The sequence below is a fragment of the Lithobates pipiens genome, unplaced genomic scaffold, assembly GCF_037356315.1.
Source record: "Lithobates pipiens isolate NorthernLeopardFrog02 unplaced genomic scaffold, aLitPip1_a1.2 Scaffold_16, whole genome shotgun sequence".
NCBI classification, from domain to species: Eukaryota; Metazoa; Chordata; class Amphibia; order Anura; family Ranidae; genus Lithobates; species Lithobates pipiens.
This window is the reverse complement of record NW_027507748.1, coordinates 429,631,231-429,654,518: the sequence shown is the minus strand read 5'-3', so window position 1 is coordinate 429,654,518 and position 23,288 is coordinate 429,631,231. Positions and strand designations below refer to the sequence as shown.

Here is a 23,288-nt window from a genome sequence, read left to right as displayed (position 1 = left end):
TGCGTATGACATTTTCAGAACTGAAATAGATTGTAGAGATGTTCTTCAGTGGCACAGCAATGTACATTCCAGGACATTCAAGGATTATATTTTGTAAAATGGCATTGGTGAAGTAAGCATAGTTAACTATTTTCCAAGCTTCTGGTCTACCTCTATAAACCTATCTACTGGGTTTTATGTATTGATAGTGCCTATAAAATAAGACTTTATTACGAATAGTCAGTTTCTCCATTCATATTGCTAAGGCAAACTGGAAAAATGACTAGGAATTATGGACAATGCAGAGTCCTCCTTGTAAGCAGTTACCATAATCTGGTCTTGTGTTGAAGACAAGTAAAAGAACCAAAAAACAGTAAGGCAGCCTGAATATGAAATCAATAGCACAGCCCTACCAGAGAAATCATGCAGAGATAGGAGAAGGAAAACAGTAGTGTCTCTCTAGGACTCTAAGGTGTAAAATAAAAAAACGACAGTACCTTGGGTATATGCGTAATCATCTGATCCAGAACTGGAACTTCGATGGTATTTGTGAACTCCCTTTTCAACTCCTGATGATGGCATCAGTGAAATTGGCTGTATAGGTTCTGGAGCACACGGATGCTGCTCTTGGTCCACAATATTTAGAAGATTTTCAGTAGGAGCCCGTGCAACAGTAATTTTAAAAACAGTTGGGTTTGATGGAGACATCAGTACACGAGGAGAAGGAGTGGGAGAGCCACAGGTGGTCGGTGGTTGCGAATAGGTAATATATAAGGGATTAACACCATATGGAGTCTTTGGCTGGCCTTGTATCGCCCTTGAAGGTGAACCTGGTCGTGCACTTGAGGCATATGCAGAATGTGGACTCCGCTGGGAGGGTTGATTACTAATTGGCGAAGGACTTCTATTTATTGCATTTCCTGGTCTTTGTTGAGATTCAACTGTAATTTCTATTTTGTTCATCCCAGGAGCCTTGTTCATGCCAGAACCATAGGGAAGATAAGATACAGAATGGCTACTTTGCTTTGGATAGGGAGGTGGAGCTTGTGAATAAGCATGAGGAGAAACTGTTGAGGGACTAGGGGGCATGAACACATGTGAAGTCTGGTGACTAAGCGGATTAGGCTGCACTTGATGCTGTGGGGAGCTATAAGGAGACGAACATTGTGACGTAGGAGGGGAACGAAAAGCAGACTGTGGCATTTGAGGCTGTTTAGGTGAATACTGTGTAGGTTGGTAATTCTGAGGAAACACTGGATGAGGGCAAGGACTGTAGTTTGGGTGAGGAACTGGAGAGGACTGGGGCCATGGTGTGTTTTGTGGGGTTTGTCTTCCTGGAGAATTTTGGGAAGACTGTCTAATGTAAATAGAACTTGGAGACCCATAAGGATTGCTCTGCACTTGAGGAAGAATTTGTAAAGCTCTGGGCACATTGTGAGCAGAGGGTATATTCTGTGATACTGTTACAGTTATAGGATTTGTACTGTAGCGAGGTATGTGCATATAATTTGGCAGGGAAGCTTGCATAGCTGACGCATTGACACTTTGCTGCTGAATAGGCTGCGGGGGAGGAGTTGGCGAGTTTCGTTCATTCAAGAAAAATTGATTGTAATTTTGTGGCACAACTGCTGGGGCAGAATGAGGCTCCTGAACCAAACATATAAGCTTTCCAGAAGCGCGCTGAGGATCAATATGCCCATCACTTGAGCTATGAACCATTGGACGACCATTCATTTGTGTTACTTCACCATGGAAATTGGTGCCTGGGTGAATGCCAAGATTGATGTGCAAAAGATTGTTTGTTCTAGTGTCTTCTGGATTGTGCCCCTCCATATAAAGGTATTTACAGCTCTCTTGTGTCAGGGCTCGGCAGCAGGCATCAATGTTGCTGTTATTCTTCATAAAAAAAAAGATAAAAAAATTATAATAGGAATTCGAAAAAACGTAATAAAAAAAAAAAAAAAGAAAAGCAGATATTAAGCACGTATGTGTATTTTATGCCAATTAAAGGATACCTGTACTGAGTAAAGACTGCCATTACCAACCTTCTAAAAATGCTAGTTTCCTACCACTGTTTGGCTTCAATATTTTCTGAATCAGAAACCTGGAACCTGCATGCACACACCAGAAGTCATACCGTTTATACACAATTGTTCTCGGTGGGTGCATGACGTTATCAATATGCCTTTTCCTAAAAAAAATTTAACTCGATGGATCAAATAAAAATGTTAACTTGATCATCAAATGGTGATAATGTAAATAAGCTGCATCCATGCAAACAAAGACTCACCCCATGAAGACACTGTATACCGACAGCGGATGGATCTTTAAAACATTTTTCAACATGTCCCTTCAACCGAAGTCTATTAAACCTCTCACTGCCATCAACATAAGGGATACAGCAGCACAGAACTGCAGCTGGTCAGTATCATTTACCCAGCAGTCTCAGCTGCAGTTTGAGCCCTCTCATCTCTGCTATAGGTCACGTTCTGAACCCCCCCCCCCCCCCCCCGTCTTCCCATTCCCTCGCTGTCTTTGTCAACTTCTCCCCCCCTGACTGTGGGCACACAAGGGCAAATTGGATCAGGTCAGGATGGCAAGCAATATTTACTGGCTTCATAAACACACAGGAAATGCTCTGTATAGAGCACTTCGAGTTAATTCATAGGGAAGGACATAGTAAACATCAGTCACATGTTTACTAGGTCTTCCTGTTTTGTGAATGAACACAGAGTGCTCTATATAGAGCATGCCTGTGTTCATTACAGTGGTGCAGGAGAGAAGGAGATCCTCAATATCTTCCTTTAAAGCAAAGGTGAAACATACAGTATGTATTTAGACCTCTGATATTTACACAAAGTCCCCAGTACTGTAAAAATATAAAATAAAGCACAAAAGAAACAAAAACAGGAATACACCCCCCTGCACACACAGACACACAATGTGGTAATGCATGCCATGCGTGCAGGGCCAATATACACCACTGGGCATGCATTATGGTGTGTACACATGCACTGCAGTGTGCTGTTACAACACAGTGCTTATTTATTTTTTTAAATTGCAAGCAATCATTAAACTCTATGCAAAGGAGCACATTGCAACACATTGACAGACATTGTAACTGCTAAGTGCTGCATCACCAAAAAAATACATGCCTGTAATATTTTTTTGCAAAGCACAGTAACACAGCACACATACAGCACTGCACATAGGCCATTATCACAGCACATAGGTATGCGTTTAAAAGTGTAGCACAGGGCCTGGCAGCAAAAGGGAGGGGGAGCCCTCACACTCTAAAATTGTCAGATCCATGCTGGAACACCTGAATTTCCATCAGTGTATGGACAGCAAGATTTGGTATAATTGCTATTGTGCTTCTCACTGTTCTTGCTAAAGGCTAGGAACTTGAGGTGGCAAACCTTTGCCTTCACTGGGATGGTTGCAGACAGAAATGCTAAAGGGATGTTTTTCAAAGAGATTTCTATGCAAAATAAAGCATGGAGACATCGATGCTTCATGTGGCATTTGTTTCTCCTTAGACCACTTTCACACTGAGGCCCCTTTCAGGTGTTTTAGCACTAAATAGCACCTGTAAAGCACCTCTCATGCCTCCCCAGTGTGAAAGCCTGAGCGCTTTTACATTGGGATGGGGCACTTGGAGGATGGGAAAAAAAGTCCTGCAAGCAGAATCTTTGGGCAGTTTGCTAGCGGGTATACACCGCTCCCAAAACGCTCTGCCCATTGAAATGAATAGGCAGCGCTGTAGTGCCTGCAAAGCGATTCTTCAGCGCTGCAACATGGGTGTTTTAAACCCATTCTTTGGTCGCTAGTGGAAGTTAAAAGTGCCCTCTTAGTGGGCAAAATTTGCCGCTAAAGCGGTGCAGCCTTTATTTTACTAAAAGCCTTTCTTTTACAGAAATGTAAAATGAAAAAAATAAAATAAAAAAGGATTTTTAAAACAGCTTACCTGTAAAACCCTTTTCTTTGATGTACATCAGGGGACACAGAGCCATAGTACTTACTATGCGAGTTATAGGGCCACTGATAGGTGATGGACACTGGCACGTCCTAAGACAAGAAGTGTACTTTCTATATAACCCCTCCCACTACTGGGAGTCCTCAGTTTTGTAGCCAAGCAATAAAAGTGTATAACCAAGAAGGGAGGGACCGCTGTGTCCCCTGACGTACATTAAAGAAAAGGTTTTTACAGGTAAGCCGTTTTAAAAATAGGATTTTTAAAACAGCTTACCTGTAAAATCCTTTTCTTTGATGTACATCAGGGGACACAGAGCCATAGTAATAACTATGTGGGTTATATTGGCGTATCAGGTGCTAGACAATGGCACGCCCCTTAAGGCATGAACTTCCCCCATATAACCCCTCCCATTACTGGGAGTCCTCAGTTTTATAGCCAAGCAATACAAGTGTATAAGAAGAAGAAGGGAGGGACCTCTGTGTCCCCTGATGTACATCAAAGAAAAGGGTTTTACAGGTAAGCAGTTTTAAAAATCCTATTTTCTTTTCTTACATCAGGGGACACAGTGCCATAGTAATAACAATGTGGGATGTCCCATAGCAATGGCAACTGAAGGGGGGGGGGGGGGGGCAAAAAACAGGAGGCCAAAGGATTCGCACTGCAGCTGTACCCAAGGGCAATATCCTCATGACTTTTAATATCGATTTGATAAAATCAGATAAACGTATGAACAGAAGACCATGTCACGGCCTTACAGATCCAAGCCATAGAGGCCTGATGATGCACCTCCCAAGATGGGTGTGCTCTTAATATGAGAAGGAAGAATTTTCTTCTTTAAGCTGAAGCTTGAATAATCACTTGACAAATCCATTTGGAAAATAGTGGACCTTGACGCTGCCTGTCCACATCTTGGACCCTCTGGCAGTACAAACAAAACCTGTGTTTTGCGAACCTGAGCGGTCGCCCTTAAATGGACTCTGATCACTTTTACTACATCAAGAGAATGTAGTTCTTTCTCTTCCCCAGATTAAGGCTCTGGGGAGAAAGGAGGAAGAATAATATCTTGGTTTAAATGAAAACCTGTTGCCACTTTTGGTAACAATTCAGGATGAGGACATAAAACCACCTCATCCTTATGCATGATGAAATATGGCTCTTACAAGACAGAGCCATTAGTTCCGAGCAGAAGAAATGGCAAGCAATAAAGATTATCTTACTTGTCAAAGAACCAAGGGAATCTCTCGTAAGGTTCAAACGGCTGATTTAACAAAGCCGATAAGACCACTCTTAGATCCTAAGGATTTAGAGGTACCTTGATAGGGGGGAATAAACCGTGTTACCCCCTGAATAAGCTACACACCAAGAGTGGGAAGCAAGAGGCCATAGGAAAAGACACCAACAAGGCCTGGATCTAGCTCTTGATAGAAATCAAGGCCAGCTTCAGATCCCATACGCAAGAATCAGGAATCCTGTCTATTGATATACTTCCTGGTGTGCCAACCCCTGGATCCATACCAAGAAACCTATGCCTTCCAGATTTTAAAGTAAGTGATTCTGGAAGCCGGCTTCCTGGCATTAGTCAAAGTAGACACAAATAAAAGGGGATCACCCACAATCTTTTATAGAGTGGGATTCAACAGTCAAACCTGTTAAACTGTTTGTCCATAAGGTAGGATGAAATAGCGGACCTTGTGCAAGAAGGTCTGGCTATAATGGCAGAGTCCAAAGGACTCCTACTGCCATCTTTATTATCTTGATAAATTAAGATATTCTGGGGCCGCCAGATTCACCTCCTTTTGTTCCTGCTTAATCCTGCGGAGAAGGCTCGGAAGTAGCAGAACTGGAGGAAATGCATAGATCAGTGAAAACTGATCCCCTGGGAAGACTAATGCGTCCGTTCCGCCTGCTAGTGGACCCCATGTTCAACATAAAGTTGTCGACCTTATTAATGAATCTGGACGCGGTAGGTCCATGTCCGGAGTACCCCATCTGACATATTGCTAGGAAGAGGTCAGGGTGAAGAGATCATTCTCCCGGAAATAATTGTTGGCAGCTCAAGTAGTACGCCTGAAAAATTTGAATTGCCGATAGGCAAGGAGTGTTGTGTTCTGCCAAAGCTAGAACATTATTCACCTCTTTTTGGGCTGCACGCCTTCTCGTGCCTCCTCTGGTGATCGAAGTAAGCCACCATCGTGGCCCTGTCAGACTAAATCCTGTCAGAACAGTCCCGTATACTGACCTCCAAGATTCTAGGGCCAGATGTACTGCCTAAAACTTCCAAAAAAGTTGATAGGCAAGGTCCTCTAACCTGGACCATCTCCCCTGGACAATCTTCTTCCAGGGCTACTCCCCAGCCTAGAAGGCTGACATCTGTTGTTAACACCTCACAGGATAAAGATTTTTCCTCCTGCTGGATAAAACCACCAATTTGGGCTCTGACCTATGTCGGGAGCCAAGCATATTGGAAAAACAAGGCCTGAATTTTCTTTATTCCAGACCGACAGGATGGTGTCTTGAAGCAGTTTTTGTTTAAAACTGCGCGTAAGGGACGGCCCTGAAAGAGGCCACCATTTCTCCCAAAAATCTCCTGCAGCCAAAATAATGAATTTTCCTTTATCCTGATAAGTTGATTTAATCCTACAATGGAACAGATTCTCGTCTGGGTTAAGAATACCTTCTTCTGTATGGTATCTATAACCAGCCCCCAAGTAACCTCCTTGATGATTTTAAGGAGAATCTTCCTAGGCTGAGAATCCAACCTAGAGATTTCAGATATCTACAGCGGAGATCAGACCTGAGCCTGAATGATCTATTAAAAAGTAGATCTTCTAATAGGCTAGGACCGTTACGCCTTGAGCCCCTAACCTGGCTAAAGGAGGTGCCATAATTTTTCAGAACACTCGTGGTGCTGTGGCTAAGCCGAATCGCAGTGCCACAACTGAAAAAAATAAAATTATATTTCAAACCACAGAAATTTTTGGTAAGCGGGAACCTTTGACACATGGAGATATGCAACACCCCTCCTTGCAGGATGTACACAGGTGATTGAATTATGAAAGGATTGGATGTTTAAGTGCCGATTCAGATCTCTGTGATCTAGAATGGGTCTTACCTCTCCGTTTGGCTCTGGGACCTTAAAAGGTTTGAGCCAAAAAAACACGTTCCACTAAGGGAATCTCTGATATCACCGACTGGGATAACAGCTGATCCAGAGGCCAGAGAGAGAGAGACATTTTTTTTTTTTTTTTAACCTTAGGAGCATTCTCCGAGGAGACAGACACTCTTGCATAAAGACTGCTGCATCAGCAGCCCCAAGGACCCCACAGGCAGCACCCAAACAGGACCCAAACCCTGGACCCTCAGATCCAAAGCCAACCGAGCCATCCGGGCTCTTGAAACTCTAGATGTGAGCTAGAGAAAAAAAAAAAAAAAAACGCAGAAATCCCTCTGCTCTTAACATTGTTCCTGCCAGACTTTAAGAATCGCAGGACCTTTCCCCTCACCCAAACGAGTGGGGGTGCTCCTTCATGAGAAGGCCTTAGCATTCTGCTTTATGGGCCTTCTGCCCCCAAGATCCTGGTGCTGCCCTTGGGAACTTTCTCCTGAACCTGACGATTGAGACAGTCGAGACTGCCTAAAGGCAGATGCCCCAGGCATAGGAAAGGCTGCACGATTAAAGGAGAACTGTTTGAACCTCCTTTTACTGGTAAAGAGAGCTTTACCCCCTTTTGGATGTACTTATCCACTCTAAATAGTCATACCCCAGGAAGGGACACAGACTATTTAACCACTTTCAGACCGGACCATTTTGCTGGTCAATGACCAGAGGTCTTTTTACAATTTGGCACTGCGCTGCTTTAACTGGCAATTGCGCGGTCATGCAATGTTGTACCCAAACAAAATTTGCGTCCTTTTTTTCCCACAAATAGAGCTTTCTTTTAAAGGTATTTGACTGACTCTGCGATTTTTATTTTTTGCGATATAAACGTAAAAAGACCGCAAATTTTGAAAAAAATATGATATTTTCTACTTTTTGTTATTAGAAAACTCCAATAAACTCAATTTTAGTCATACATTTAGGCCAAAATGTATTCAGCCACATGTCTTTGGTAAAAAAAAAGTCAATAACTGTATATTTATTGGTTTGCGCAAAAGTTGTCACATCTACAAACTAAGGTACGTTTTCTGGAATTTACGCAGCTTTTAGTTTACGACTGCCTATCTCATTTCTTGAGGTGCTAAAATGGCAGGGCAGTACAAAACCTCCCCAAAATGACCCCATTTTGGAAAGTAGACACCCTAAGGAAATTGATAAGAGGCATGTTGAGCCCATTGAATATTTTATTTTTTGCCTCAAGCGATTGAATAATGACAAAAAAAAATATATATTTTTTTTTTTTTTACACAAAGTTGTCACTAAATGATATATTGCTCACACATGCCATGGTTATATGTGGAATTGTACCCCAAAATACATTCTGCTGCTTCTCCTGAGTACGGGGATACCACATGTGGTCGACTTTTTGGAAGCCTAGCCGCGTACGGGGCCCCAAAAACCAAGCACCGCCTTCAGGATTTCTAAGGGCGTACATTTGTAATTTCACTCCTCACTACCCATCACAGTTTTGAAGGCCATAAAATGCCAAGATGGCACAAAACACCCACAAATGACCCCATTTTAGAAAGTAGACACCCCAAGCTATTTGCTGAGAGGCATGTTGAGTCCATGGAATATTTTATATTTTGCCACAAGTTGCGGGAATATTACAAACTTTTTTTTTTTTTCACAAAGTTGTCACTAAATGATATATTGCTCACACATGCCATGGGCATATGTGAAATGACACCCCAAAATAAATTCTGCTGCTTCTCCTGAGTACGGGGATACCACATGTGTGGGATTTTTTGGGAGCCTAGCCGCGTACGGGGCCCCGAAAACCAAGCACTGCCTTCAGGATTTCTAAGGGTGTAAATTTTTGATTTTACTCCTCACTACCTATCGCAGTTTTGAAGGCCATAAAATGCCAAGATGGCACAAGCCCCCCCCCAAATGACCCCATTTTGGAAAGTAGACACCCCTAAATTTAGGGGTACACTAGTGAGACTCACAGGTAAAAAAGCACCTAGGCTGTCAGCGACTGTATCAAAACGCTACAAAAAAAACTGTTAGCGATCGCAGGGATCAAGCCCGACTCTGCGAACGCTGCAGTTATGTGTGTTGTGTTTTGTAAGTGACAGTGATCGATCGATACTGCACCTGGTCTGGGCTTGGCAGAGGGGCTAAACGCAGGTGCTAGCAGGTATCTGGGCTGATCCCGCTAACAATGCGTTTGGGAAACCTAAACTGCTGGCGACGCTAATCAAGATCTGATCAGATACTATATTACTAAGGGAGGTGTATGCTTTGCGCGTGGGTGTTAGCGGTACTGGCACTAACCTGACGCTGCCTAGGGCGACGCAGACCTTATCTGACCCTCAAACTTATATCACCCGCCGGGTGATCAGGGGGTTAAACCTTTATTAGGTAATAATGGCGGGTGCCCTGAAACTATAAAAAAATAACTAACCAACCAGCGTCACCTGTAACAGTTATATGGTGATCACTGGTGAAAGGGTTAACTAGGGGCAATTAGGGGGCTTTATGCGGTAGTATATGGGGGTCCCTGGCGCTATAAAAAGCTGCAGCGAATCTAAATACCTACCTGCCTAACTAGCGTCACCTGTGACACTAATACAGCGATCAGAAAAACGATCGCTTATTAGGCTGGGTTCACACTGGAGCGATGCGGGAACGCCACGAATCCGCGGCGGGTTCCCGCATCACACTGCCCTATGCGAACTGCTGGGAGTGTCAGTGAAATGTTAATGACACCCCCAGATCAGTTCGCATATCGCAGTGCGATCTGCAAACTCGGACAGGAATCGGATCACATGGTGTGAACACCCATGTGATCCGATTCTGCTGCGGACCAAAAAAAGGGTCCCGTGCGAGTTTGCGGCGGGTGCGACGCAAATTCAGCCATACTATCTGTATGGCTGAACTCGAATCGCACAGAGATCGGATGTGATTTGCACTGCAGTGCGGTGCGAATCACATCCGTTCTCATAAACAGCTGCAATGTGAACCCAGCCTTAGTGACACTGGCGACGGGGGGTGATCACTGGGTTAAACCTTTATTGGGGGGGTTAGGGGGGTACCTTAGAACTAAAGGGGGCTAACACTAACTGCCCTAACAGTTATTAGTCACAAATGACACCAATGCAAAAAAAAAAAAAAAATGCAATTGGTGTCACTGTGACTGGGGGTGCAGGGGTGATTGGGGGGTGAAGGGGGGGTGAGTATGCCTGGCATGTTCTACTGTACGTGTGGTGTGTTGGTGCAACTCACCGGTCCTCTCTCCTCGGTGCCGGAACGAAAAATACCGACACGGAGGAGAGATTACATCACTTCCTCTGGGATGTTTACATTCCTTGTAATAGGAATAAAAGTAATCAAATGTTTTATTTTTTATTTAGTGTCAAACTAAAAAAAAGTAAAATCAAAAAAAATTTAATAAAATTTAAAGCGCCCCTGTCCCCGTGAGCTCGTGCGCAGAAGCGAACGCATACGTAAGTCCCACCCACATATGAAAACGGTGTGCAAACCGCACATGTGAGGTATGGCCGCGAACATTAGAGCGAGAGCAATAATTTTAGCCCTAGACTTCCTCTGTAACTCAAAACATGTAACCAGTAAAAAAAAAAAAATTTAAAGCGTCACCTATGGGGATTTTTAAATACCGAAGTTTGGCGCCATTCCACGAGCACGTGCAATTTTGAAGCGTGACATGTTGGGTATCTATTTACGCGGCGTATCTTCATCTTTCACATTATGCAAAAAAATTGGGCTAACTTTACTGTTTTGTTTTTAAAAGCATGAAACTTTTTTTTTCTGCAAAAAATTGCTGCGCAACTACCGTGCAAGATAAAAAGTTGCAACAACCGCCATTGTATTCTTTAGGGTCTTTGCTAAAAAAAAACATATATAATGTTTGGGGGTTCTATGTAATTTTCTAGCAAAAAAATGATGAATTTTACATGTAGGAGAGAAATGTCAGAATTGGCCTGGGCACGAAGTGGTTAATAGCTGGAACCCCACATTTCTTCATAGAAATGTTCCCATTCAGAATACATAGCTATGCATGAATAGGAAAAAACATCCCCAGGTGGGGGAGATTTCAAATGAACCTTATTAGAGATAGATACCTCAAGAGCCCGTGCTGCAGGCAACAAAAGTGTTAAGGGAGTAGACAAACACCTGACTTGTGCGGCTACTGTTAGGATCCTCCAAAAAGGAAAGACAAGTATCTTCCAATATTTGGGAAGATCTACCTGACCCCCAGCCTCCTGCACCTCAGCAAAAGGGCCCAGCGGACTAGATGAGAATCTGCTATGTTTAGTCCTACTATGGAGAGACATCAAAGCAATAATCTTTTAAATGGTAGAAGAAAAAACCTGTTTGTATGAAATACACAGGGACAGAAGTGTTCTACCCTTGACGGCTCATCTGACTGGCCGTATACCTCCCAGGGGAGGATGACATTTTTGGAAGGGTTTTTAGTTTGTTGTATACCATTAACCCCTTAGAGGAGTTTCTGGTCCCTTTGTCACTCATAGCTTACAGTACAAAGAGGCACTACCAGCAAAAGAATGTTTCACTTGCTAGGCTATAGTACATGTACGAAAAATGCTATTAATCCTAGCTATACAGTACAAAGTTGTCAAAAGGGAAATGCCTGTTTCACCAAACCTGACCAGCAACCACACTGCTCTGTCCCTCCACCACCAGGCAGCAGCTTCTCTTGCAGAGCTTTAAAATACTTCCTACACGTGTGGCCGGTGTCTAACGCCGTTTAGCCACACCCCCCTGCACGGAATACCGCCCCCCTTCTCTTTCAAACAAGGAAGTTGAATCTCTCGCACGAGCGCCGGAATCGCCAAAGCGCCAATCTGGGGGCCCAGGAAGTGATAAGAACCCCCTTTCACTTACCTGAGGGTCTGAGCTGGCTTAGACGGAGAGGAAAGTGGAGCTTCTGCTGTTTCCAGCATCAGAATGGTGAGTGCTCCAAACAGCCTCCAGTGGTGACACAGACATGACAACACAATACATGGAAGGAGAGATTCCTGAGAAAATCTCCCCTACCTTATCCTCGCAGCAAGGTTTTATCAGATGAAAACCCAATCTTCGTCCTTCACGGTAGGCTCCGAGACCTTAAAAGGAAACCTTCAGGAATCAGGGAACACTCAGGTTGACCCACAATCCTGGACCTGTGAGAAGACCCTGCCAGTAAACTTTTATTGGCCTTACTACCAAAAAGTACTGGATCCCAGGGCCCAGCTCTCAAAGCATTCGCAAGCAAAACCTTGTGTCTTCGGATTACGAGGTCTGGGTACCGTTCATTTAGTCCATTACGGAGACATCAGAATGGATCCAGTCAGGATGGATAGCTCTCATCAAGGATTACTGCCCACAACACATCCTTACACGTGCCCAACACCTTAGACACCGGCGAAAAAACTGAGGACTCCCAGTAATGGGAGGGGTTATATGGGGGAGGTATACGCCTTAAGGGGCTGCCAGTGTCCAGCACCCAATACGCTGATATAACCCACATAGTTATTACTGTGGCTCTGTGTCCCCTGATGTAAGAAAAGAAAATCCTGTTTTCTTTTCTTACATCAGGGGACACACAGCCATAGTACTTACTATGTGGGATGTCCCATAGCAATGGCAACTGAAGGGAGGGAGACAAAAAACAGGAGGCCAGAGGACTCATACTGCAGCCTGCAGTATACTGCACCCAAAGGCAATATCCTCATGACCTTTAATATGGATTTGATAAAATCCGATAAACGTATGAACCAAAGACCAAGTTGCGGCCTTACAGATCTGAGCCATGGAAGCCTGATGCACCACCCAAGAGACACCAATTGTTCTGGATGAGTGTGCTCTAACATAAGAAGGAAGAATTTTCTTCTTTAAGCTGAAGCTTGAACAATCACTTGACAAATCCATTTGGAAAATAGTGGATTTTGACGCTGCCTGTCCATATTTTGGACCCTCTGGCAGTACAAACGTGTTTTGGAAACCTGAGTGGTCGCCTTTAAATAGACTCTGATCGCTCTTACTACATCAAGGGAATGTAGTGCCTTCTCTTCCCTAGATTGAGGCTCTGGGGAGAAAGAAGGAAGAATAATATCTTGGTTTAAATGAAAACCTGTTACCACTTTTGGTCGAAATTCAGGATGAGGACATAAAACCACCTCATCCTTATGCATGATCAAATATGGCTCCCTACAAAACAGAGCCACTAGTTCCGAAACTCTTCTAGCAAGAGAAATGGCAACCAGAAAGATTATCTTTCTTGTCGATAAGAACCAAGGGAATTTCTCGTAACGGCTCAAATGGCTGATTCTGCAAAGCCGATGAGACCAATTTTAAATCCCAAGGATTTAGAGGTGCCTTGATAGGGGGATTAATCCGTCTTACCCCTGAATAAGCTACGCACCAAGAGTAGGAAGCAAGAGGCCATTGAAAAAACACTGACAAGGCCGGGATCTGGCTTTTGATAGAAGTCAAGGTAAGCTTCATTTCAGAACCCATTTGTAGGAAATCAGGGATCCTGCCTATGACATACTTCCTGGGGTGCCAACCCCTGTATCTACACCAAGAAACATATGAATACCCAGACTCTATAGTAAATAATTCTGGAAGCCGGCTTCCCGGAATTAATCAAAGTAGACACTACCGAAGGAGATCACCCACGATTAGAGGTCGACCGATATGGGTTTTTCTCTGGCCGATGCCGATATTTCGAAATCATGGTGGCCGATAGCCGATATATGATGCCGATTTTTTTGGGCCGATATGTTAGGCCGATTTTATTTTATTTATTTTTTTCCTTTATTTTTTTTTTTTTTTTTTAATCCCCCTTGATCTAACACACCTTTCCCACTGGGGCGTTTTTCAGGCGCTTTTGGGCTAAAAATAGCGCCTCTAAAGTGCCTGCAAAATGGCTCCCCTGCAGTCTGTGTGAAAGACAGAGTGCTTTCACACTGAGGCGATGCGCTGGCAGGATCTTAAAAAAAAGTCCTGCAAGCAGCACGTTTGGAGTGGTGTATACTGTTCCTCCACCACTCCTGCCCATTGATATGAATGGGCACCACTGCCGAAGCGCATGCAATGCGATTTGGCAGCAGTGCTTCATGGGCGCATTTAACCTCTTCCTTGGCCGCTAGCTGGGTTTTATGTGCCCCACTAGCAGCCAAATAGCACCGCTAAAATGATGGTAAAGAGCCGCTAAAACTTGCGTTTTACCATCAACGCCTGCCTGCTCCAGTGTGAAAGCGGCCTTCATAAGTGATACAGAAAATGTCTTACATTTAGTGCCCGTTCACACTACCGCGACTTGTCAGGCGACTTAGCCGCCTGACAAGTCGCGCTCCGTTCTGTACTATGGAATCGTTCTAATAGGAGCGACTCAAGTCGCTCCGACTTAGAAAAAGGTTCCTGTACTATTTTTGGGGCGACTTCAGGCGACTTGCATTGACTTCTATACAGAAGTCATTTTGCAAGTCGGCGCTGAAGTCGTGTGCAGGTCGCGTCTGTGAGTCGCGCTGCAAGTTGCGTCGCCCCTGTGTGAACGGGCACTTAAACATTTATTAAACAAAACAAACCTCCAATCAGTTTACTTGTATGTATGATTTAGATTAAAAAAAAAAAAAAAAATAACCTATGTATTAAATAAAAACAGGTAGTCAAAACTTTTGGACGAAAAAAAAAAAAATGGGCTAACTTTACCGTTTTTATTTTATTTTTAAATAGTGTATTTTTTTCCCAAAAAAATGCATTTGAAAGACCTCTGTGCAAATGCCGTGTGACATAAAATATTGCAACAACCGCTATTTTATTCCCTAGGATCTCTGCTAAAAAAATATATATAATTTTTGGGGGGTCTAAGTGATTTTCTGGCAGAAAATACAGGATTTTTACTTGTAAGCAACAAGTGTCAGAAAAGATTTAGTCTTTAAATGGTTAAACTGAGAACTTCTACACACAGAGATGACTTCATTCATTCAAGTGTAAACATTGTATCATTTAGTTCTTTTCTTGGCAGTCTGCCCAGAGAGGAGGAAAGTGTTGCTATGACGACTCAGGCAACTCACACTGACTTCTTACAGAAGTCATTTCAACGTCCCGCTGTAGAATCGGCTTTTTATCAGAACAAATCGGCCGATGCCGATTATTTAAAAAACGCCAAATATCGGCCGATATATCGGTCGACCTCTACCCACGATCTTTTATAAAGTGGGATTCAACAGTCAAACCTGTTAAATTTTTTGTCCGTAAGGTAGGATGAAACTACTGGACCTTGTGCGAGAAGGTCTGGCTATAATGGCAGAGTCCGAAGGGCTCCTACTGCCACCTTTATGATCTCAGTAAATCAAGACCCACCGGGGCCACCAGAATCACTTCCTTTCGTTCCTGCTTAATCCTGCGGAGAAGGCATGGAAGTAGCAGAACTGGAGGAAACATAGATCAGTGAAAACTGATCCCATGGGAAGACTAATGTGTCTGTTCCACCTGCTAGTGGAGCCCTTGTTCTTGACACAAAGTTGTCGACGTTGTTGAATCTGGACGCGAGTAGGTCCATGTCTAGAATACCCCATCTCTGACATATCGCTAGGAAGATGTCGGGGTGAAGAGACAATTCTCTGAGAAATAATTGTTGGCGACTCAATTAGTCCGCCTGCCAATTCTCTATTCCTGAAATGAAAATTGCCAATAGGCAAGGAATGTTGTGTTCTGCCCAAGCTAGAACATTATTCACCTCTTTTTGGGCTGCACAACTTCTTGTGCCCCCGTGGTGATTGATGTAAGCCACCGCCGTGGCCTCGGACTGAATCCTGACAGGACAGTCCCGTAGTCTGACCGTCCCAGATTCTAGGGCCAGATGTACTGCCCAAATCTTCCAAAATGTTGATAGGCAAGGTCTTCTAACCTGGACCATCTCCCCTGGACAGAATCTTCTTCCAGGCCTGCTCCCCAGACTACAAAGCTGACATCTGTTATTAACATTTCCAGGATACAGGTAGAAAAGATTTTCCCTTTTGCTGGATAACAGCCACCAATTTAGGCTCTGACTTGCGTCGGGAGCCAAGCGTATTGGAAAAAACCAAGGCATGAACCACCATTTCCCCTAACAATCTCATGCACAGACGAATGGAAGGATTTTTCTTTGTTTTGATAAGTTGAATTAGTCCTACAATGGAACGGATTATTTTCTGGGGTAGGAATACCTTCTTTTGTACGGTATCTATAACCAGCCCCAAGTACTGTAATTTCCTTGATGGTTTTTGAGGATTTTTCTAGGTTGAGTATCCAACCCAGAGATTCCAGGTAGTTACAGCTATGATCAGACTCTGGTTTAGACCTGAGACTGAATGATCTATTAAAAAGGTAGACCGTCTAAATAGGCTAGGACTGTTATGCCTTGAGCCCTTAATCTGGCTAAAGGGGGTGCTAGAATCTTTCAGAACACCCGTGGTGCTGTGGCTAAACCGAATGGCAGGGCCACAACTGAAAATGATGGATTTGATATTTCAAAGCGCAGAAATTTCTGGTGAGTGGGAAATATTGGCACATGGAGATATGCATCTTTGATATCGATTGAAGCCAAAAACTCCCCTCCTTGCAGGATGGGCACAACAGATTAGATTGACTCCAATGCGAAAGGATCGGATGTTTAAGTGCCGATTCAGATCTTTGAGATCTTTGGGGCAGCACAGTGGTGTAGTGGTTAGCACTCTCACCTAGCAGTAAGAAGGGTCGCTGGTTCAAATCCCAACCACAACACTACCTGCCTGGAGTTTGCATGTTCTCCCTGTGCCTGCATGGGTTTCCTCTGGGTACTCCGGTTTCCTCCCACAATCCAAAGACATGCAGGTAGGTTAATTGGCTTCTGCCCGAAATTGGCCCTAGTATATGAATGGGGACCTTAGATTGTGGGCTCCTTGAGGGTAGGGACCAACATGAGTGTGCAATGTATAGGGATAATTGTAGACACTCACTCAGGTTGAACTGGATGGATTGGTGTCTTTATTCAACCTAACTATGAAACTATGAATAGGTCTTAACTCTCTGGTTCTGGAACCGTAAAAGGTTTGAATCAAAAACCTGTGCCCTGCTTCATTAAGGGAACCTCTGATATCACCGACTGGGATAATAGATGAGCCAGAGAGACTTCTTTTTCTCTGGATCCTTGGGATCATTTGCCCATGGAACTCTAGTTGTAACCTAGAGAAAACTGCAGAAGCCACCCATCTGTCTTGACATTATTCCTGCCAGATCTTTGAGAAATACAGAGGCATCCTGCTTTGTGGGCTTTCTGCCCCAAGATCTCTTCTGACCCTGGTGCTGCCCTTGGGGTCTTCCCCTTGAACTTGACGGTTGAGGCAGTCGAGACTGCTTAGAGGCTGATGCCCCTGACACGGGAGAGGCAGCATGCTTAAAGGAGAAATATTTGAACAACTTCTTTACTGGTAAAAGGAGAGCTTTTCTTATTAGAGATCCTTTGGATGTATTTTATCCAGATTGTCTTCAAATAGCCGTTCACCATGAAAAGGGGAAACTAGGAGCTTTTTACAGGGTGCTTCAGCTGACCAATTTTCAGCCATAGAACTTTGCGAGAATGCACTAGTCCAAGCATAAGCCATGAGGCTTAAATGATAAAAATCTTTCTTATCTGTGAAACATAGTGCACCTGATACGCCAGCCCATTATTGGGCCTGCTGATAAGGCAGACTCTTAAGTATCTGCAAAAACTGTTCCTTACTGGACTGGGATACACGAATTGCAGCAAGAACCGGTTGCACTACTGACCTTGCTAAAGACATATTGCTTTTAGAAAGAAGTTCTTATCTGTTGGATTCTTTAATATCAGCACATTATCCAGTGGACATGTGAGATTCTTGCTCACTGAGGCGATTGCAGCATCAATTGCTGGAATGCTCCCCCATTTTTTTTTCCATAGAAATCCTCTTCCATAGGATACTGTGGAGAATTTCTTAGGAAGATAATGTGTTCAGAACGGATCCGGTCAGCATGGCTAGCCCCAGTAGGGAAGCTTCCAGTGGAGCTCAGCACAGCACATCTTTACTCGTGACCAACACCTTAGACACTGGCAAAAAAAAAAAAAAAAAAAAGGGAGGACTCCCAGTAGTGGGAGGGGTTATATAGTGAGTATACTTCTAGGCTTAGGGAGTGCCAGTGTCCATCACCTATCAGTGGTCCTATAACCCACATAGTAAGTACTATGGCTCTGTGTCCCCTGACGTAAGAAAAGAAATATATTTTTTTTAAAACAAGTTTCCATAATATGCCTTCCTATCTATTTATAAATGCCATCAGCATAAGGATAACAAATACCATGGTGATTGAGAGAGTGAAGTTCCACTTTAAAAGCGATGGTAAAAGGATCAAATTTTATTCGTTTTTTTTTTTTTTTTTAAACAAAAACATGTTATACTTACCTGCTCTGTGCAGTGGTTTTGCACAGAGCAACCCCATTCTTCCTCTTCTCGGGTCCTCTGCTAAAACCTCAGGCTCCTTTCACCTGCAAGCTGCCTACTAAGGGGGCACTCGTGCAGGCTCGATTCCAGGCTGTAATCTGTATGTCCATTGACACACAGGATGGCTCAGCCTCTTCCCCCCAGGCTTTTTGCCTGTGATTGACAAAAACAGGAGCCAATAGCTCCCGTTGCTGTTTTTAAGCCTATGGAGGAGGGAGAGATCGAGTTCAGGTGAGCATAAAAAAGGGGGTAGCTACACACAGAAAATGTTTTACCTTAATGCAGAGAAAACATTATGGTAAAAAACATTCAGCCATTAAAACCACTAAGTATTCTTTAATATTGGAACCGATAACATGTACTGTAGGAAGAGTAATTAGTGACACGATTCACTTTATGCCAGATTGGAATAGAACCATGACATAAATGTTATACTATGTAGCATCACCCTGAATTAGACTCTTACATGGAATGACACTAGTATGCTGCACAGCAGAACAAGTGTGATATTACACTGACTGATGTTTTCTCCATATTCGTATATAAAATCCTGAAGAGCAAACACAGCACTTGGCACAGAATCAATACATACCTGCAACTAAAAGGAGAGAGCCTCATGTATCATAAGTGTCTGCGAGGAAACCGTGTGCTAAAAGCCTTCAACAGTTTCCAACTATCATTTTACAAGTACAGCTTAGTAACACAGACACTTTCCTTTTGCCTGGGTTCACACTATAGCGATGCGGGAACCAGCGCATTTCCAGCGCTGGTTCCCGCATCGCATCTTTCCCGCAGGCAGTTCAGCACTGCCTTCTGCGAACCGCTGCGGGTGTCAATACAATGTTAATGATGCTGCCAGATCGGTTCACAGATCGCAGTGTGAACGCACCAATGCGATCCGAATCCATTGCGAATCAAAAATCGCATTTCCCTTTCTGATCTTCAAAACAGCATTTTAGGATTCTAACAAGTGCAGAGTTCTCACAGTTGAAAAAAAATATGAAAAAAAAAAATCCAGCCAGCCTGCCGAGTTCCATCACAACATCCTGGATAAGTATAAACAAAGTAACAGTTCTTCTTAGATCAAAGGAATGAACTTCTGCCTGTAGATGAGGGGAGTTTAACCACTTAAAGACTATGGCTTAATGTACACGGGACGTTTTTACAACTTCTCCTGAACGATTTAATTTGACAGATAGTAACCCACATTTAAAATGTCAGTTTTGCTGCATTTAAATGCCGCGTTTGTTATTTTTATTTTAAAATGGCCAAAAATGAAAAACGCCTATAAACGGAACGCGGCTATACGTGGGTTACCGCGTTTAGCTTCTGAAATATCAGAAACTTCGGTGTCTGAACCCTTTTTTGTTTTAGAAGAAACGCTGTTAAACGCAACCGCCCAAAAACTTCAATAAACGAGACCATGTACATGGTCACACAGGATAACATTGAATAAGTTCAGGGGCAGTTGAAAAAAGCGTCCAACTGCATCTGAACATGTGTATAGCAGCGTTCCATGTACATGGGGCTTAAACCTTTTTCTGGCACTTGCTGCTTAAAAGTTAAAATCAATATTTATTGCTAGAAAATTACTCAGAACACCCAAACATTATACAATCGTGCTCATAATTTTACATACCCTGGTAGAATTTATGATTTCTTGGCCATTTTTCAGAGAAGAACACAAACATTTCTTTCACTCATGGTTAGTGTTTGGCTGAAGCCATTAAAGAGGAAGTAAACTATTTCCCTGCAAAGGTAGAGCATAATGATCATCGCATAGCAGCCCATTATGTGTCACTTACCTGACACCGAAGCCTGCGATGCCTCCGTTGTCACCACAAGCAGGGAGTGTCCATCTTCGCCTCTCTTCCTTCTGGGGCCGCAAACTCCGGCTCTGTGACTGGCTGGAGTTGGGTGACGTCACTCCCACGCATTCACGCAGAAACTGCCAGTCACGGCATGACCCCCCATTAGAAAGGGCGCATGCGCCAGTGACATCGGTACGCATCTTTTTTAGTAAATTTCTCCTAAACCGTGGAAGTTTAGAAGATATTTCAAGCGCCTACAGGTAAGCCTTAAAATAGGCTTACCTGTAGGTAAAAGTGGTTGTACAAGGTGTACTTTAAATTATCAATCAACTGCGTTTACTCTTTTTAAATCATAATCACAACAGAAACTACCCAAATGACCCTGATCAAAAAGTCTACATACCCTGGTGATTTTGGCCTGATAACATGCACACAACTTAACACAAAGGGCTATTAAAGGTAACCATCCTCACCTGTAATCTGTTTGCTTGTAATTAGCGTGTGTGTATAAAAAAGGTCAATGAGTTTCTGGACTCCTGACAGACCCTTGCATCTTTCATCCAGTGCTGCACTGATGTTTCTGGATTCTGAGTCGTGGGGAATGAAATGAATGAAAAGAATGATGGGCTGCATGGTCAAGTCGCCAGAAGAAAGCCATTCCTACGCAAATGCCACAAAGTATACCGCTTACAATATTGCCAAACAGCATAAGACTAGCCTCAAACCTTCTGGCACGAAGTCATTTGGAGTGATGAGATGAGACCAAAATTGAGCTTTTTGGCTACAATCATAAACACTTAATTTGGAGAGGAGTCAACAAGGCCTATGATGAAAGGTACACCATTCCTACTGTGAAACACGGAGGTGGATCGCTAATATTTTGGGGATGTGTGATCTACAAAGGCAAAGGAAATTTGGTCAAAATTTATGCCAAGATGAATGCAGTATGTTATCAAAAAATACTGGAGGAACATTTGCATTCATAAGCTAGGAAGCTGTGCATGGGACGTACTTGGACATTCCAACACGACAATGATCCAAAACACAAGGCCAAGTCGACCTGTCATTGGCTACAGCAGAATAAATTGAAGGTTCTGGAGTGGCCATCTCAGTCTCCTGACCTCAATATCATTGAGCCACTCTAGGGAGATCTCAAAAACGTGCCGTTCATGAAAGACAGGCCAAGAATTTACAAGAACTGGAGGCTTTTTGCCAAGAGAAATGGGCAGCTTTACCATGTGAGAAGATAAAGAGCCTCATCCACAAAAGAGGTAAAGCTGTCATTGATGTTAAAGGGGGCAATACACAGTATTAAAGCGGTTGTATAACCACACAAAAAACAACTGTAAGGCAAAGGCATAATGAGCTAGTATGCACCGTATACAGGCTCATTATGAAATACTTACCTTAGAATAAAGCAACAGCAGCTGGTCCCGGTCACCGCTGAGGGAGCCGGCATTTCCCCTCAGTGTGTCTTCCAGGTTCGTGGCTCCGGCGCCGCGATTAGGAGATATTCCTTTAACCTACAGGTAAGCCTTATTATAGACTTACCTGTAGGTAAAAAAAAAAAAGAAGGTATACATCCACTTTAAGAACTGGGGTATGTAAACTTCTGATCAGGGTAATATGGGTAGTAACTGTTGTGACGATTTAAAAAGAGTAAACACAGTTAATTGATAATAAATGGCTTCAGCCAAACACTAACCATGAGTGAAGTTTGTTTCATCATTCAAAGGCTCTAAAAAATGGCAAATACATACATACATTCGTACATTCTGCCAGGGTTTGTAAATTTATGAGCACAACTGCATATATTATTTTTTTTAACAGAGACCATGGTGGTTATGGCAATATTGTATGTCGTACTGTATTTGTGCAGCGGTCTTTCAAATGTAATTTAAAAAATAAATAAATACACTTTAATGAATTAACCACGTGACCACTGGGCACTTAAACCCCCTTCCTAACCAGACCAATTTTCAGCTTTTCGGTGCGCTCACATTTTGAATGACAATTACTCAGTCATGCAACACTGTACCTATATGAAATTTTTGTCCTTTTTTCCACACAAATAGAGCTTTTTTTTGGTGGTATCTGCTGCGTTTTATTTATTTTTATTTTTTGCGCTATAAATCAAAAAAAGACTGAAAATTCGGTTAAAAAAATAAAGGGCAGAGTATGGGCACTACATATCCAGCCCACAGAGCTGCTGCAATCTCTCCCCCTCTCCCCTTGCACTGTACCGATAAGTACAGAGAGGGGAGGGAGGAACTGGCGTCATTACATGGCGCCAGTTTGTTTAAAAGTGATCGCTCTGTCATTTGACGGAGCGTTCACGTGGTGAACGGGCACTACCAGCGGCGGTTTACCGTGATCCACCGGGTCTTCCGGACCCGGCAGTCATGGATGTTTGCGGGAGCGAGCCCCAGGGGGCACGTGAGAGCAAGATTCTGGGAGGACATCCATGGATGCCCTCCCAGAAAAACACGACCGCTCTGTAGCTGTCTTTCTGCTATGGCCCTGTCGACAAGTGGTAAAAAAAAACAAAAAAAAACAAAAAAAAAAAAAAAACGGTAAAGTTAGCCAATTTCTTTAAAAACTGTATGTATGTATGTATGTATATTTATATATATATATATATATATATATATATATATATATATATATATATATATATATACACATACATATACACATATACACACACACACTAAAACTCGATCCTCAAAATTTTTAAAAGTAACTTAACTGAAATATCCTCTAGGGGCTCAGAAGGGAATTCTACCAGAGTTTGCAGCATCAGGGACAGGTCCCAGGTTGGATAACTTCTAACCACTACTGGCCTGGACCTAGAAAATGATGAAGAATCTAGCTATATAGTGGGATTTCCCAAGAGAGAAAATTTGAGAAAA

At 43.1% G+C, this 23,288-nt stretch overlaps 1 protein-coding gene across 3 annotated transcripts in view; it reads right to left on the bottom strand.

The window, feature by feature from the left end:
- Positions 1-23,288, bottom strand: part of TAB3 (TGF-beta activated kinase 1 (MAP3K7) binding protein 3) — a 137,633-nt gene that overhangs the window by 33,811 nt on the left and 80,534 nt on the right. For all 3 annotated transcript variants that reach the window (XM_077482567.1, XM_077482566.1, XM_077482568.1), the window contains exon 3: positions 477-1,875. In XM_077482567.1, coding sequence (XP_077338693.1) covers positions 477-1,875 — 1,399 coding nt within the window. The remainder of the gene's footprint in view (positions 1-476; positions 1,876-23,288) is intronic.